Source organism: Macrobrachium rosenbergii, chromosome 12 (assembly GCF_040412425.1).
Source record: "Macrobrachium rosenbergii isolate ZJJX-2024 chromosome 12, ASM4041242v1, whole genome shotgun sequence".
Taxonomy (NCBI): Eukaryota; Metazoa; Arthropoda; class Malacostraca; order Decapoda; family Palaemonidae; genus Macrobrachium; species Macrobrachium rosenbergii.
Genome location: NC_089752.1, coordinates 117,877,315 through 117,896,644, shown reverse-complemented (window position 1 = coordinate 117,896,644; position 19,330 = coordinate 117,877,315). Strand labels below are relative to the sequence as shown.

General features: G+C 38.0%; 1 protein-coding gene across 11 annotated transcripts in view; it reads right to left on the bottom strand.

Moving 5' to 3' along the window:
• Positions 1 to 19,330, bottom strand: part of LOC136843961 (protein kinase C, brain isozyme-like) — a 576,940-nt gene that overhangs the window by 48,338 nt on the left and 509,272 nt on the right. For all 11 annotated transcript variants that reach the window (XM_067112974.1, XM_067112977.1, XM_067112972.1 and 8 more), the window contains 5 exons: positions 11,881 to 12,033; positions 9,959 to 10,050; positions 8,217 to 8,418; positions 7,571 to 7,759; positions 4,464 to 4,604 (listed from right to left, as the gene is read on the bottom strand). In XM_067112974.1, coding sequence (XP_066969075.1) covers positions 4,464 to 4,604; positions 7,571 to 7,759; positions 8,217 to 8,418; positions 9,959 to 10,050; positions 11,881 to 12,033 — 777 coding nt within the window. The remainder of the gene's footprint in view (positions 1 to 4,463; positions 4,605 to 7,570; positions 7,760 to 8,216; positions 8,419 to 9,958; positions 10,051 to 11,880; positions 12,034 to 19,330) is intronic.

The window sequence follows — 19,330 nt, the reverse complement described above, 5'->3', positions numbered from 1 at the left end:
GTTAAAAGGGATGCTAGAGGAATGGAAGCATTAAAAGTAAACACAACAATAGACAGCAGACTGAGAGAAGAAGTGAGACACAGAATAGGTAAAGCACAGATGGTAGCAGTATATACAAGAGATTGGGAAGCAGCTTGAAATGATAACTGGAGTCAAGGAAGGAATGTGTGAAAGGATTGTGGAGGTAATTCTTCTTCACAGAAGTTAAGTGTGGATGTTGATTACATCTGAAAGATAAGAGAAGCAAGCTGCTGAGAACATAATTAATGTAGCATAAGAACTGCAAGCTTGGGAAACTGAAGACAAATAGACATAGTAAAAAGATCAGAGTAGGTCAAAGGATGAACCACAGAGTTTTGAGATGATTTGGTTACACGAGAAAAAAAATGGAGGATAATAGGTTGGTACAAAACATGTAGAACTCAGAAGCATTAACTTGGAAGTGACAAGAAGAGGCACCAAAGATCTAGAAAGTGTTGGACAGACAGAGAGAGAGAGAGAAAGTTTCAAAAAGGAAAGGACTCGACATCAAGGAATCACATGAATACACCTAAGAAAAGGATGAAACATCCAGTGTGTAGAGTGTTTGATATGCTGCTGATGAGACCTTTGAACCCACTCATGTTTTGGAAGTTTTCAGTCAAGGCAGTTTACCCAACGTTCAACAGTTTTACACGACACACACACACGCGCACACGCACAAGCACATACATATACAGTATATATGTATGTGTATAGATATTGTGTGTATGTTTTAATTTGTTAATTGTAAAAAGAAATCATTCTATTGTATCTCACCATTCTTCTGCCCGGCTAGTTTTCTCCTGTCCTCGTAATTTAGTTTTACAATGTAACAGACGATAACTCGCTAAGCATGACAAAATCACATCTCTTTCTTCTTCGTTTAACGCGCTTTTTCCCATTTTTCATATGGGGTAAGCACGGTGCCTTCTTTTGAAGGACTTTGATCTGGTGTTGGGGTAGGCCGTAGCCTCGATCGGCTGCCCTGCCTGACATCGCTTAGACCCTGGTAGCACATGTATATGTATCGTGCAAAGTCATATATATATATATATATATATATATATATATATATATATATATATATATATATATATATATATATATATATATAATGCATGTGAGTATACAGTATGTATGTATGTATGTATATATAATTACACTATTAAAATGTCCCCAGACATACTACAAATTTTGCACCTATTAACATTACTTTTCACTTCATTTATGCTGTACGATGTATATCCTTAGGCATAAATACTTCTACATACAGTAATCTTAATTACATTTTTCATTGTTTCAGTTTCCTCAAGTAACATTGATACCTTAAGAACAAATAATTCATATTACCAATTTCTCAACTTATTGTAAGCACCAGGTCAAGGATGACCAATACTGTGCTTAATATCACAAACACGGGTAAATTATTCCTCAATGCACAAAAATCAATGAAAATTTTACAGTTTCCTTGTAAGAGTATGCAATCTTTAGCTATAATCTTTAAGGCTGTACACTCCATGTGTCAAAACACAATATGCATGTTAATGTGTTATGTACAGAAAAATGTTCAGCAATCAACTACTGTTTTTATGTTTATGCTGACTGGTAATCACTTTACATATTGAGATATTTCATGTTCAAGTCTTACTCTTCATATAATTCAAGGACTACAACTTGGAACAGAGGTACTATACATTGGAAAACATCATATTAGTATCAAGCTAACTATTCACGGATGCATTTTGGTACATATCAAGCATATCTTTGGTTGAATTTCTGTCCAAAGAACTCTAACTTTCAACAGTTCTTTTCTAGTATGTTGTAAAAAATAAAAACTTTTTTCAAAACAAAAATTCTTAAAAAAAAATTTTACATCTTGTTTCCAAAACTTACAATTATTTTCCAGTTATTTTCAATAGTGGCATCCTTATCCTGTACGTGAATTAGTCCACCACATTATCAGATTAAAATTATCAGATTAAAATTAACTTTTGCATCAGTAAATGTTCTATTACTGACACAAGGATGACAAAAATGAAAAATGTTGGCTAAACTACAAAATATGAACAGCAACATAATTAACCCTTCACTACAATTGTTTAACATGACTCAATCACCACTTTGAATATAACTGTTCTTAAATCAATATAATGTTTCTTGAATCAATAGCATTTTTAGATACTCATCTATAAGTAGAAGATCTACAAGAGGCTGGATAAATATTTTGAAATCCATAAAATGAGGCTCAGCATTAAGGATTTCATAATATTACACTTTCAGTCTCATAAAAATGAATAAAATGCACATGTTGCTTTTACATCACAAAAATTGTCAAGGGAAAACCACAAAATTAACTGCTATCTAATTCTAACTCATCTAAAGCATGATGATTTCGAAGCTTATCATTACAAATGCTTCACTAAATTGTTTAAATTATCTTCATCTCAAGTGACATCCTAATATATTATAGTTCTCCAGCTTGGTATTTAGTTGAACAAATGTTAAAATTAAAATTGTCCCTCATAATGTCAGCATGTTAACAGTCGTTGATGTTGCATGACCTTGCAATATTAAAAATATTTGTACCACCTTCAGTCAAAGTCTCAAAGTGTCAACTTAACTGAAGGTATTAAATTCGAAAGTGTTCACTTACAACGCTTACAATTCTGTTGACAACACTGCTTTGATAAAATACAGTAACAAGTGACATTAAGTTTAAAACTGGCACTGTACAGTAACACAGTACAGCAAGTCAGAAGGTGAGTGGTAATGTGTAATGTGGAAGTAGTTCAATGTGAAGAAATTGAAAGGGATTCCAAATCATTTCCAGAGGTGAAAAACCAGTCTCGAAGCATACGGGTTACAGGGAGAAATAACTCTGAACTGTACAGAATATAGTAATAACACTTGGGTAACACAGGTAAAAACATTAGGTCTGGGATGTGACCTGGTCTCTCTCAGGTTTCGTCAGGTCAACGTGAGAACCATCAACACCTAGGCTGGCCATCTCATCTCAGATCATTGACAAAATTTCACTGTTTGAATTCACACTTGATAAATGGTAGCAATACTTTCACCATCCACTAATCTTAGGCTTCTTACTGATGTACTAACCGTAGTTGAGCACTGACTGGCCTGATGTTATTGTTATCGTAATGAAACACAGATACGGTTCCTAACAGACAGCATATTTTTGTCCACAGTTTTCTTGAAGAGCAATTCCTTAAAACGAATACTGAACATTACGGTGACATGCACTGACTAGTACCATGCAATCATGCAAAGTAAACAAAGCATGGAACGTGAACAGGGGGTTGATTAACAAGATCAACGATGATTTTTATCGTCCCTCATCATATGTACAAGGTACAATACTGAACATTACATGATACAATACTCAAAGAGCCACACACAACCCTCCTGCCTGAGATGTTCCACAGTAAGCCCCAGTGTCACTCCTAGCTAACAGCCAACTGCTGGAAAAACACTAAACTTGCTTTTTAAAGAAATGAGAACTACCTGCACGGTGATCATTTACCGAGTCAAATTTCCAGTGGCACAATTCACAACCAGATGTAACACTGGGGCTAAACATACATGAAGCAATCTCTTGACTGCTCATGACGCAATAACTGACGAGTGTGGGCACATACATGTGACGAAGCAGAATCACTACAAGTTAAGCAGAATGGTTAGATGGCGAGAATGAAAGGAAAGACAGGCAGCGGCATCTGCTGGTAGATGACTGTGGAAGACAGTCTACTGATGAGAATAACTAAGAAGCATTTCAAAACAGAATGTAAAAATCATAATCTTGAAAATTTCCTGTCCCTATGGGAAAGTTGAGCCATTTACAGTATGAAATTGTTTTCACCCCCCAAGTCATTCCCCTAAAGTGCAGAAAATACATTTGAAACTTACTGCATGATGCAAAAATGCAACACTACTTGCAATAATGTACATAATATTGACTAAATATTGCTACCACAATCTAGCAATGTTCTACTTTAATTCTACTTAATATCTGGCAATTCATTCACTTAAGCTACTTTGCCTAATACAGTACATTTTTCACTTGAAATTAGCAAAAAGAACAAGGGTTAATAATGCTGAAAACATGAACTGGAAAGTTCATTTCATATGTACAGTATTTACAGCAAAATCTTAGTTAATATTCTGAATGTTATTCAAGTGATAATTCATTCCAACTCACAATCATTAATAACCACCGTTCTTGTTACTGTCCGAATCCTTACATTAGGACCAATATCACCCTACCTGGAAATCTGATCAACTGGTTGCTTTAAGTGACACCACTATTTTGTGAAAGCCAAAAGAAAATTCGAATGATCTTTAAATGACTCCTACGACAAGTATTCAAGTTTTGAAAACTGTGAGATCCAGGTAATTGTGCCAAAGAGAGAGTAGCGGTCAAAACTTACGATCTTAGGCTTGAAAGGTGGCTGCACTTCCCGATTCTCAAGTTTCTCCCAGTCAATTCTCCTGAAGAAAGGATGTGTCCTCACGTCTTCTTCGCCTTTGTGTCCACAACCTAGTCGCTTCTGAGGCTGCTTTGTCAAGAACTGAAGGAAAGGAAAAGATGTCTGTTGATGTGTTTCAAAACTCTCGATCTTGTGCAGCTCCCAAATGCCAAGCAGATAAAATCTAGTAGGGAATACAGTACACTCCCCATAAAAATACTGTAGTTTTAAGCATACAAAATACAAATACCACCTCTCTTCACCCTCTGAAAGCTGCAGATAAGCTACATTAAATAGTTTTCCATTAAAGAATGTCTGATGTTTATGGGAGAGTAGAGAAGACTAAAGATATGGGCCTTGCATAAATTTCATAATAAATGGAACTAGCTTTTAAACCGTACTCTTTCAAAGCTATGTAACAAAAATCCAATTTCTTTAATCAGCAGTCCACTATTAAGGAATAATATAACTCACATAAGATTTTCCGTTGGGCATTTGACAATCACACCTCTCTATAGATAATACATAGTAATATATAAAAAGAATTGTTCATAACACTCTTGAGACTTACTGACTGACATGTCAATGGGTTAAATTTTGGTATACAGTACTGTAAGAAATACTCTGATATTCCTTAAGTTTTATGAAGAAAAGTGTAAATAACATTTTTGCTGAATCATTTTGTTTACTAGCCATCCTAAGCATGAAAGGAATTTTAATACTGTAAAATCCCTTTTTTCTCTCTCTCCCCTTGTATCTCTGTTAAAAAGTGAATCTACCAAAGGGGCCATTAGTCAATGGTAATATTTTTTTTTTTATGTATGCATCATAAATTTTAGTTTTGGAAATCTTCAAAGCTACAAATTAACCAAGAATATTTCAAAAATACTTTACATACACATAGTTGAAAGTATTTCAGACCTACTGAAACAAACATTTTTTTCAAGATTTGCTTTTTTTTATGGGCATCACCTTAAGTCTCCATGATTTTAGTTCCTACCACATCTTTATCCAGGATTAAACTCTGCCCTAGACCTGTCCTTTAGTTTAGATTTGTTTTGATCCTTTGAAGGAAGGTTGAATTGAATTGAATTGAATATAGAATTTAGGCCAAAGGCCAAGCACCAGGACCTATGAGGTCATTCAGCGCTGAAACAGAAACTGACAGTAAAAAGTTTGAAAGGTGTAACCGGAGGAAAACCTCGCAGTTGCACTATGAATCAATTGTTAGAAGAGGGTGGAAAGTCAGATGGAAGAGAAAATATGAAAGGAGGTACAGTAAAAAGAATGAAAGGGGTTGCAGCTAGGGGCCGAAGGCATGCTGCAAAGAGCCTTAAGTGATGCCTACAGTGCACCGCATGAGGTGCACTGATGGCACTAATCCACTATGGGGCTTTCAAGGAAGGTGCCCTATCAATATTAAGGCTTAGTGCATAGAACATAAAGGTTCCTTTGTTGGAAGAGCAGACTTGTGTTCTTGCTGGCTGTCGGAAGCAGATATCTTCCTGAGTTTTTACAATTCATAGTGAAAACTGACATCAGGTATTCCTTCCATTTCACCAATATATTGATGGAAACCCTATGATGACCTAAAAAAAACTGTTCATTTGCATGCATGGTATAAGGACATTTTACACCTAAGCTAAGTTTCTTGAGCTTGTACTGATTTACTTTGCATGTCACCTCTATAGCAGCTACTGATTTCTCATTTCTATACTAATAAAATGCTTAAAATAGGGCTTCTATTAGAACAATGCTTCTGAGTACCTGTTTGGGAACTAAGACCTCTACTGGTTTTGTAGCTGTCTTGAAATCAACATCCCACTTCCAAGATATCTCAATAAGGTTTCAATGAGAGTCACAGTGAAAGGTAATATAAAAGTAGTAACTGAGAAGGGTGGTCAACCTTCAGAATTTAAATGAATCCAGCCATGGTGTTGCCCACAAGTACAGAATGGTGTAAGAAAGATCCTGGACTTATGAAAATAGGAATGGGTTTGCCATGGTGCTCAGTCTTTCTTGCTGAAAACATGCAGAAAATTTCATCCATGTTCACAGACAGCATCTAAGAATTGCTGTAGATTAAGAAGGTGGGTGAAGTGATTCCTGAAAAAAGAGCAGAAAGAAAATGGAAGACATAGAAAAACAAAAGAAGACAACAGTAATGTTACCCGAAGCTTGGGGAAAGGAAAGAAAAGTTCCTGAGCGCAAAACTGGAGGTTGTTTGTGTTCTCCAACTCTCTCCTTCCGCATCTAAGTCCATCAGCAAAAGTAAAGCTTTGTTTAATAATTACCTGTAACAAAATGTTGTTCCCAGCCTGTCAGAGAATGCAGGAAGACAATAGCCTATGAGGATGAATGGGACATCGAATACAGTGGTCATAGTCACAACAGAAAAAGACAAAAAAGGATTGACTAAAACTGTTAAGTGTACCACTACAGTTCAATCATATCATAGGGCTACAACAAAATAACCAAAGGGCATCTATCACCAAGACTGACTGTCAGTGGAAAGAAATCATTCAGATTATATAAATACCTACTAGAGAAGTAAAGCACTGTATATGTCAAACATGATACCATGAGATGATACAAGGATGTCCTCATTTTACAGCAACAGGAGAAAACTGAAAACATGGAGTGAACAGAATGAGATGACAAAGAACAGGGTTACAATACCCTTTAAAGAGTGTGACTCATTCACCCAGAATGGGGTTGAGACCCTCAACAGAATACATGAAGGAAATCAAATGAATTTGTCCTGCACAGTGGTGAGAGGCGTGTGAGGTGGGAAACCACCACAAAATCATCAACCAATTGGACACACAGAAGAGACAAAGGGTGTAATGAAGAATGTGAAGGTGTGTACCAATTACACCTGCACACAACTGCCACTTTTAAAGGCAGTTTTGTTTTAAACTGCAGTGGTTTCCTCCACATTTATCCTGATAACTGACTTAGATTTAATCACTTTCCCCTCTGAAATCTGGCTGATCAGTATAGGAAACAGATAAATGACACAGACATTAAAAAAAAAAAAGATTTGATTCAATATATTTTATACTTACACCTTTACAACAATCTTTGGCTTCTTTAGATAATGCTTTAGGATAGGAGACATTATGATCAGTGATAGCTGCAAAAAGTTCTTCTTCATCTTCTCCATCAAAAGGTGGTTGCCCAACTAACATTTCGTACAAGAGTACACCGTAAGCCCACCAATCAACACTTTTACCATAAGGCTGATACAGGATAATCTGACAAGAGAGAAAGAGACACGTATTTTATACAAAACTACACAAATTTATTCTGCCAAGTTTTTCCTTTAAAAATCTATGGTAAGAAACTTCTAAGCACATGACATTTTGTACTGTAAAATGAATTATGTTATAACAACAGTACACAACGGGACAGTTGTCTAAATCAACACTTTTACCATAAGGCTGATACAGGATAATCTGACAAGAGAGAAAGAGACACGTATTTTATACAAAATTACACAAATTTATTCTGCCAAGTTTTTCCTTTAAAAATCTAAGCTAAGAAACTTCAAAGCACAGTTGTCTAAATGTGACAAAAGAAAATTATCTATGTCTGCCATTAATTTTTCTCCTTACAATGATCTAAATCATGGAGACTGTGTGGAGGCTATGATACAGTCACTGAGTTGCTGTGAGTAGATAAAATACTGTCTACAGAGACATAAGTTCTTACTTCTGGGGCGATGTAATCTGGAGTGCCACAGAATGTCTTGGTTGTGCGATCTCCTCCGATACCTTCCTTGCACATACCAAAGTCAGCAATCTTGATGTGACCATCCTGATCTAGTAAAACGTTGTCTAACTTCAAATCTCTGTATATTATATTTCGGGAGTGGAGATAGAACATTCCAATAGCAATTTCAGCTGCATAGAACCTGGGGGAAGCAACAATAAAAATATTACACAAAATTCACTGAAAGGCTAAGGATATGCTATGAATATTCCTTAAATGAATAACAAAAGATAACTGGGTAAAATACCAGTAAATATCAGTTTAAAAAAAAAACAGATATGCAGCAACAAATTCTTTTTATCATACTTTACAACAAATAAGCATGAAATTATATCTACAATGAATTGAACCAATGCTTTCTCTTTTTACTATACCTAACAGTTTTTACAGTAATGTAATATATACATTACACAATATGATGTTAAACTTGAGGAAATTATTCAAATTGTTCATTTCTCAAATTTCTATCGGCAGCTGAATTGTTCGTCTAGGTTTCGTCTGATATTCAAAGCCTTCGCAAAGAATTTCCTGACTGGCCCCTTCTAGTGTCCTTGCTTACAGTGAGCCCTGTGCCTTTTTTGTATACTAATTACCATCACACTGAGGCCTTTTATACTCTGTCCTAGGAGACTACTAGCTGCTTTGTGCTATCCATTCTCCATTTTGGTGAAACCACCTCCTTCAGTGGAAAGGTAAACTCGTCCCCAGTTTGACGAACTGGCGTAAGCCATTTTTTCCCCATTCTGAGAAAATGGACTTGAAAGACTTTGATATTATTCAGAGCTTCTAATTACCTCATCTTCTTCTGAGGATATTTGGTTAGAAAATGTGACAACGCAGACAGCTGAAATTCTGATGCGTTATACAGTAACAAAAACTAAAGACACTTGGCTGGAGAACTCAAGGAGTGTAAAAAGGAAATGGGACACACCATTTTGTCAAAACAAGGACGAACTAAACAGCTAAAACAATAAGATCACTACAGATTCTGAATCCACATCTGCGAATTCCTTGAAGAGGAAGGTCTCTTATCCTTTGATTAAACAGTTGCCCACAGGGTAATGGAGCTGCACCCTAGCAAGGTAACCTACCTGGAGATAGCCACACTGAAAGGTAACCTCATTCTGTCCTTTGGCCAAAGCTTTACCAATTGGATAGTTTTTCTTTCCTATGTACAAATATCATAAGGCATTTCCAAATCATTTAATTTTTGTTAACTTTTGGTTAATTTATCGGTTGACTAGTGTACCATTCATACTAAGCAACTGATTCCTATAAGTTAACTAGTGTACCATTCTCACTACGCAACTGAGTCCTTTAAGTTAACTAGTGTACCATTCTTACTGAGCAACTGAGTCCTATAAGTTAACTCGTGTACCATTCTTACTCAGCAACTGATTCCTATAATTTAATTAACAACTCATTACATGAATTGTGCATCATAAAAAGAGTACCATTTACTATTACAAAATTCACATAACAACAAGCAACAATTCATCATAAATTAAGATTAAAATTAAATTAAACTCTAAGCAGTTTTAACTAAAAGATTAATAACAGTTTCCTATCAATACAAGAAACATCAGGAAACACAGTGTACTGAATTTTTATGCAGTGGCAATTTTTTTGGCGAAGTCCACAAATAAAAAAAGAGGGCCATCAACATAGTCGTAAGTACTTACACAGCAACGGGCTCTTTGAATTTACCGCACTGTTGAATTTGGAACATGAGATCGCCTCCGTTGACATACTCCATCACGAAATATAATCGATCCTGGGGTAAAAGAATGAATTACTCTTCAGCTTCCGTACCATAAAATCATCTACACAGAATGTAAATTGTACATACTAGAACATTTCAAGATTAAAATCTGATACTTCAGCACACATTCAGTCTAGTATTTATCTAAGCCAACGTCACATTTTTACTAGGAATAGACGAGAATAGATTATACGATTTAGGCAAAAGGCCAAGCGAATGGAAATTGACAGTAAAAAGGTTTTAGGGGTGTAACAGGAGGAAAGTCTCGCAGTTGCATTATGAATCAATTGTTAGGAGAGGGTGGAAAGGAAGATGGAAGAACGAGAATATGAACACAGGTAAAAGGAATGAAAGGGGTTGCAGCTAGGGGCCTCAGGTAGGGACGCTGCAAAGAATCTTAAGTAATGCCTTCAATGCACCGCATGAGGTACACTGACGGCACTTCTGACCCGCTACGGAGCATTTTTACTAGGAGACCATGCCAAGTTTAAGTCAATAATGGGACTTATGAGATCTATGCAGCAAAGAGGAGTAGTCATCTCCAGACAGTAGGACAATTACATACAGATCCATATCTGATGGATAATTAAGTAGTAGACTGGTGGTAACAAGGACGGAATCGAATCATTGGTCAGGTGTTCTGATCTAGGAAAGGCTTGGACAACTTGAGGCAAGACTGATGCTTCCTAAGCTATCCTCCTGACCTAATCACTGGCTAACTTTAGCTCATAATTTGAACTTTATATCCCTGATGTTTTGCATTTTTAAAAATACCATACTACAACAGATGTTTTCTATTTTCAAATATATCATACTGCAACAGATGGTTTGTATTTTGCAAAATACCATGTTACAACAGATGTTTTGCATTTTTAAAAATACTGTACCACACTAAAACAGGTGTTTTGCATTTTTAAATGTGCTGTACAACAATAAAGTCCAACTACAGCTTCAAAATAACAATAGTATTAGTACCCTCCCATCAGGAATAATTTAACAAAGGGCAATAAACGGAAATAACTGCTAAGCACTTGGCAAGTGGCAGTCATGAAAATATTTACGCTTGACTGTGTAATGGTTTTGCAGTATTAGATCCTGTATTTTTTACCAGATAAAAATATTTATTTGTTTTGTTATAAGTTATGTATTCACTTTGTGTTATTGTAATGTGATTTTTCGTATTATTATTGACTTGGAAGCTACGTATTTGTCCTCACACTGTAACCAAACAACATGATGCTACATATTCGTCCGCACACTGTAACCAAACAACATGATCCTACATATTCGTCCGCACACCGTAACCAAACAACAGGACGCTACATATTCGTCCACACACTGTAACCAAACAACAGGATGCTACATATTCGTCCACACACACACACTGTAACCAAACAACAGGACGCTACATATTCGTCCACACACTGTAACCAAACAACAGGACGCTACATATTCGTCCTCACACTGTAACAAAACAACAGGACGCTACATATTCGTCCTCACACAGTAACCAAACAACAGGACGCTACATATTCGTCCGCACACTGTAACCAAACAACAAGACGCTACATATTCGTCCGCACACTGTAACCAAACAACAGGACGCTACATATTCATCCACACACTATAACCAAACAACAGGTTGCTACATACTTGTACACACACTGTAACCAAACGACATGATGCTACATATTCATCCACACACTGTAACCAAACAACAGGACGCTACATATTCGCCTGCAAACTGTAACCCAACAACAAGACACTACATACTCGTCTACACACTGTAACCAAACAACAGGACGCTATGTCTGAGATTCCAGGTCACTGACGACCACTCACCATAGTCTGGAAACAGGAATGTAGTTGCACCAGGAATGGAGGTTTGTTAGCTAATGCAAGCACTCTCTTCTCCACCATCGTACACTCAATGTCGTCATCTTGGATGATGATGTCTTTCTTCAAGATCTTGATGGCATATAGATCATCTGTGCCCTGCAAATAAAAAAATCAATCATAATCCTGGTAAATAACTTCGTTTATAACTTTTACTTTATACACGACGATCAAGTAAACTTGGCATTAGAAAGAAATGAGATATATCTACGAATTGAAAAATAACTATATTACATATAAAAATCATCAACTAACTTATGCTATTGGAAAAGCAAAGCATCAAACACTCTGGCAAGCCACATAAAACCCATGGCAACTCATGGCAAAATTCTAGCTGGACGAACAGGCACGACAAAAACAAAATTACAAGCTGGAAAGTATTGCAAGTTCTCCTGCTAGACATACTTACTTTCTGAATGACACAGTATGATTCGAAAATATACACAGCTATTTATGTTGAGTATAAGCATACAGTACGACTGCATTTATGTACAAATTGACCCTACGTATATAGTAGTATATTAGAATGAGCAGTATATTATTAAGGGGCTTTATACGCGTGTTAGCCCCTTAACATTGAACTCATTTTACCTTGGGAACAGGTTATACACCCAAAGGTAAATATGTATACAAGGGCATCCGCAGACAGCTGACTTATCCACTGTGCTACCAAGAGATATCGAATATGGACTTTTAGGCCAAGGGCCAGGCGCTGGGACCTATGATGTCATTCAGCGCTGAAACGGAAACTGACAGTAAGAAGGTTTGAAAAGTCAGATAAACAATTAGAGTACACACACTGGTAATAATTATAAAGTTTTTTTTTTTCCAAATGTTCACTGAGATAATCTAGCCAAGAGAAAATTCATGACAATCTTGTGGCACCCTTAGGCACTGACTGTGGCACCCCAACCCTAGGAGGCTGAAATTTTGGAATCAGTGGGGCATAAGCGAGTATCGGCATTTATATATTATATATACATATATATATATATATATATATATATATATATATATATATATATATATGTATATATATATATATATATATATATATATATATATATATATATATATATATATATATATATATATATATATACCTGGAGACTTTCAAACCTCATACTGCGCATATGAGGAACAACTTTCCTGGGAGAGTCACGGTCATTGATGATAAACAGGTGATATGGCAAAAGTTCACGTACCATGGCCTCAATGTTTTGTTAAAGGACGGACATATTTACTGTTTTGGTAAATTAATCATTCATTTTACTTTTCTCTTTCTTCACACATGGACATCATAGTTCCTCTGAAAATTTGCTGTGTCTGTGTGTATGCACGCGAGCGCGCTTTTATGCGCATGTGTGAATAATAATAATAATAATAATAATAATAATAATAATAATAATAATAATAATAATAATAATAATATTCTTCATTGCAGCTCAGGGCCCTATACATAAAATATACAAATACAATATTCTATAAGTTTTGCCTACAAATGTTAAAACGAACGAATGCCTGTCTACACTGTCCCTTCGTGCGAGAGAGAGAGAGAGAGAGAGAGAGAGAGAGAGAGAGAGAGAGAGAGAGAGAGAGAGAGAGAGATTAAAGCTCAGTTAAAGTAGATAGCACCCTTCTTGGCTTCCCACTCTTTCTCGCTCGCGGTCCCGCTGCCTCGCTACCAAACTTGCTGAGGTCGTGATGAGGAAGCTTTCAGAGTTTTTTTTTTAGTTTTCTGTACAAGAAAACTGTTGTCAAGGCTATTTGTCTGTCCGTCCTCACTTTTTTCTGTCCGCCCTCAGATCTTAAAAACTACTGAGGAGGCTAGAGGGCTGCAAATTGGTATGTTGATCATCCACCCTCCAATCATCAAACACATGATATTGCAGCCCTCTAGCCTCCTCAGTAGTTTTGATTTTATTTAAGGTTATTAAAGTTAGCCATAATCATGCGTCTGGCAACGATATAGGCTAGGCCACCACCGGCCGTGGTTAAAGTTTCATGGGGAGCGGCTCCTACAGCATGATACCGATAGCCTCAGTAGTTTTTATTTTATTTAAGGTTCAAGTTAGCCACAACCTTGCTTCTGGCAACGATATAGACTAGGCCACCACCGGGCCGTGGTTGAAGTTTCATGGGCAGCGGCTCGTACAGCATCTTATACCTAGACCACCGAAAGATAGATCTATTTCCGGTGGCCTTGATTATGCGCTGTACAGAAAGCGCATTTTTTACCTGTCTATTTTTCTTCTTTGCTAAGTAAAATTACAGTGAAAGGCTCTGGAAAAACTCTGTGCACATCTCAGGTTCGAGAATCCTGAAAAACGCAGAAGAAACACCATCACATCGAGTCTCTGGCTCAATTTTAAATGAATATCACAGCTAATGGTCGTTTTCTAACACTTGTAAAGACATCCACCCTGTTATCTGACAAGGTATAGAACAGAACAGAATATAGAATTTAGGCCAAAGGCCAAGCGCTGGGACCTATGTGGTCATTCAGCGCTGAAACGGAAACTGACAGTAAAAGGTTTGAAAGGTGTAACAAGAGGAAAACCTCAAAGCGGTTGCACTATGAATCAGTTGTTAGAAGAGGGTGGAAAGTCATGGAAGAAAGAGAATATGAACGGAGGTACAGCAAAGGCATGAAAGGGGCAGACCTATCTTTGGTTTAGTATGAGTAAACGTACCAACTCTTGGCTATCCATCCCATAATATTAGTTTTAATGAACGAACAATTAGCGACAAATGAAATCATCCTAAGCAATATTTTTCAATTAAATGCGATGAGATAAATTGCTATAAGCATTCGTAGGTCCTACCAATCAATCTTGCAGACGGAATCACATTCAGTTACGTCAAAACACTTCAAATTATAGTGAAGAAACCTAAGCAGTCTATGTTATATTCTAATCGGTGGCCAATCAATGTTTCGGGTTTTTTTTCCACCACGCAGCAGAAGAGCATGACCTAAAGGTTTGTTTCTCTTTCTCTCTCTCTCTCCCCCACAAAAGAGCATGACCTAAAGGTTTGTTTCTCTTTCTCTCTCTCTCTCCCCCACAAAAGAGCATGACCTAAAGGTTTGTTTCTCTTTCTCTCTCTCTCTCCCCCACAAAAGAGCATGACCTAAAAGCCTCTCTCTCTCTCTCTCTCTCTCTCTCTCTCTCTCTCTCTCTCTCTCTCTCTCTCTCTCTCTCTCTCACACAAAAGGGCATGACTTACAAGTCTCTATCTCTGCCTCTCTCTCTCTCTCTCTCTCTCACACACACGCACACACACACACACACAAAAGAGCATGACCTAAAAGCCTCTCTCTCTCTCACAAAAGGGCATGACTTACAAGTTTCTATCTCTCTCTCTCTCTCTCTCTCTCTCACACACACACACACACACACAAAACAGCATGACCTATAAGCCCCTCTCTCTCTCTCTCTCTCTCTCTCTCTCTCTCTCTCTCTCTCTCTCTCTCTCTCTCTCTCTACCACACGCACAAAAGAGCATGACTTAAAAGTCTCTCTCTTTCTCTCTCTCGCAAAAGGGCATGACCTACAAGTCTCTCTCTCCCCCATCTCTCTCTCTCACGCAAAAGAGCATTACCTACAACTCTCTCTCTCTCTCCCTCTCTCACAAAAGAGCATGAACTACAACTCTCTCTCTCTCCCTCTTGCTAACGAGCATGGCCTAAAAGTTTTTTTTTTCTCTCTCTCTCTCCCTCAAACTTGTCGCCTAACTCCCTAACGACTCTCCCGTTCTTCTCCAACGCTTCAAGATTCGGTTATTTCCTCTCATAACGAGTCTTGGGCCTCGGCAAATTTTCCCTGTGAAGATTAAAAACCGCTTAAATTGGAAAGGCCTCAGGTTTGCTGCTCCTTCTACAACTTTTTTAGTTGTCTATAAAAGAAAGCTATTGTGCTGGCTTTGTCTGTCAGTCCTGAGATCTTAAAAACCACTGGGGCTAGAGAGCTTCAAATTGGTATGCTGATCATCCACCCTCCAGTCATCAACCATACCAAATTGCAGCCCTCTAGCCTCAGTAGTTTTTATTCTATTCAAGGTTTAACTCAGCCATAATCGTGATTCTGGCAACGATATAAGACAAGCCACCACCGGCCCGTGGTTAAAGTTTCGTGGGCAGCGGCTCATACAGCATCATACCGGGACCACCGAAAGACAGATCTATTTTCGATGGCCTTGATTATAAGCTGTAGCAGCCGTACAGAAAACCCGATTGCGCCGAAGAAACTTCAGCGCATTTTTTTTTTACATTGTTAATTGCTTAATTTTCCTTCCAAGGACTGAACTTGAACAGTTTCAGCTCTGCACTGCGACAGAAAGTTCGTTTAAATATTTAATACCAAGAGGACAATTGCAGTGACAACTTTGCTTGTTCGTTTAAATATTTAATACCAAGAGGACAATTGCAGTGACAACTTTGCTTTCAAGTGGAAGAGCTTTTCCTTGAAGCACTTCAAAACAACAAGCTCAAGGGTCAGCACAACGAACTGCAACAAGGCGCAACAACATCATCAGAGTAGCACTTTTTTCAGAATATTTGAGACGAAGCAGTTCACCCGTTGGATTTCCCATTTGATGAAAAGGCCCTCTCTCTCTCTCTCTTTCTCTCTCTCTCTCTCTCTCTCTCTCTCTCTCTCTCTCTCTCTCTCTCTCTCTCTCTCTCTCTGTGTCCCAGTTTCCATACAGAAATGGTGTCTATACATCTGAGAACGGTGGAGAAAAGGCGCGCGAGAGAGAGAGAGAGAGAGAGAGAGAGAGAGAGAGAGAGAGAGAGAGAGAGAGAGAGAGAGAGAGAGAGAGAGAAGCTAGCCCCCGTTCGGCTCGGTATCAAAGACGGCCGCTGTACCCGTTAATATTTCAGATGTAGCCCGGAGGGACATCTCAAAAATCTGCTGTCCACTTCTCTCTGGCAACAGAAGACGATGCTGGCACTGCGAGAAATATTAAGGGAAATTTCCATCAAGGAGATAAATTTATTAAATGAAAGTCTACAAAATAAGTATTCAAGTGACTTCGAATGCTGTCATGAAGTATCAATAAATGAAAAACAAGTAAAAAATGGGCCGAAGTTTCTTCGGCGAAATCGAGTTTTCTGTACACCGTATAATCAAGGCCACTGAAAACAGATCTATCTGTCGGTGGTCTCGATATAATGCTGTATGAGCCGCGGCCCATGAAACTTTAACCACGTCCCGTTGGTGGCCTGTCCTTTACCGTTGCCAGAGGCGCGATTATGTCTAACTTTAGCCTTAAATAAAATAAAAACTACTGAGGCTAGAGGGCTGCAATTTAGTATGTTTGATGATTGGAGGGTGGATGACCAACATACCAATTTGCAGCCCTCTAGCCTCAGTAGTTTCTAAGATCTGAGGGCGGACAGAAAAAGTGCGGACGGACAGACGAAGCCGGCACAATAGTTTTCTTTTACAGAAAACTACAAAAGGAGACCCCATCATAAAACCCTCTACTCGACTACGTTACAACTGTCTGAAGATAAGACCATTCATCGCCTCTGAAAATTCGTTCACGATAATGGTATAGTTATATAATTCCTATTGCTATTTGTATCATAATAATTTGTTGTAAACCTTTCCTATTTCCGTGTAATCTCTCCATCCCCGTAGGGAGGTAGTGCCGTCAGTGAACCTCATGCAGTGGACTGTAGGCATTGCTTAAGGTTCTTTGCAACGGCGCTTCCTTAGGCCCCTAGCTGCAACCCCTTTCAATCCTTTTACTGTCCCTCCATTCGCATTCTCCCTCTTCCATCTTACTTTCCTCAACCCTCTCCTAAAAATGTTGTAATGGTGAAACCGCTTTGAGGTTTTCCTCCTGTTACACCTTTCAAACCTTTCTACTGTCAGTTTCCGTTTCAGCGCTGAATGACCTCATAGGTCCCAGCGCTTGGCCTTTGGCCCAAGCTATATATTCTATTCCATTCTATAATTTCCCCATAAGCAGAAAAGTCGAGTCGACTCATTAACAAGAAAGTTTTCCACCGACCCTTCGCTTCCTCGCGACCCAGAATGAAAAAAAAAAAGTGGAAATTGGTTAAAAAAAAAAAAGGGGGGGCTTAATTGCATTAAGTTCCGCGCAGAACATTTCCTTTTTTTTCCCTTTTTAATTAAGCCCATTTATATGCAGCTGCGGCATTCCAATTATGAATCGCGGGCCGCTCGCACAATCACCTGCCGCAATTTTCATTTGCAGAACTAACTCTTGCTTGCTTGCACGATGCGACTGTTGCAAGCGAGCGCTGCCGCAAAATCTCGCCCTTGACAATTTCTGTAATGTATTTATTTACAAGGTTCATGTTCTGAATAATAATAACAACAATAATAAAAAATCACACACCAACACTCAGAAAAATAACAGAGACTCCATAAACTCAAAAAACAAAACTCACACATCAGTTCATGCAGAGCAACTGGTTTTCCTTTAACGGAAACGCTGCAAATTCTCAAAATAATTTTAGGGAAGTAAAACTCAGGCAAACAAGCGGAAGAAGAAGAAAAGAGACGATCAAACACGAACACAGGAAAACGTATGACAAAGGCACAAATCAAATAAAGGAAATGAACCCGTTAGAACAGTGGTTCTCAACCTGGGGGCGGTCAGCAATTCCCAGGGGGCCATGAGCCCTAGGGAAAAATTAAACATTAACTATATTCATTATTCTCTTAACAAGAGTCGCTAAGAAGTAGTGTCAAGGATCTCACTAACCCATTCCCAAAAGAATGAAGACGCCCCTTCTCTTTCTCTCTTTTTTTTATTTTCCTTTAAATCTGGGAGAGAATTTTACTCATAGATGCAAGGGGGAGTGGGTGGAAGGAAGGATCATCTCTTAGAGGGGGCGTGGTAATAAAAAGGTTAAGAACCACTGCGTTAGAAGGAGAGAACAAAAAATCCGACATTTCAAACGGCATGTTCAATCAGAACGACACTTTTGATGACGGCTGACCCCCCAATTTGAATAAGTACTTACGTATGATACTTCTATGGTCGAGAACGTCACAGATCAGTAAGGAACATCTTATTGTTGTAAGAGAATAAAAGGGAAATATCCCTAAACTTTTTACTGTCAAATAATTTCATGAGTTGTGTTTAAACAGAGATCTTTCACATTCACAATTCTGCCCTAAAATGGAAGACTGCAGGGTCTGCAAAAATACAAAACTGAGAAAAATGGTAGATACTCCCTTGCCATACTACTGATTTTGCAGATACTGCAAATGGGACCCTTTAAATACTCGTGGAAAGCATTGAAGAATCATTCTGAACCTGCAGTAACTTGTGTATTAGTGTTTCACGAGCCCAATAAGTGGCGTCTCTCAATTTCGAAAATGTTGCAGATACTGATGTTTTCCATTTTAGGGCAGTA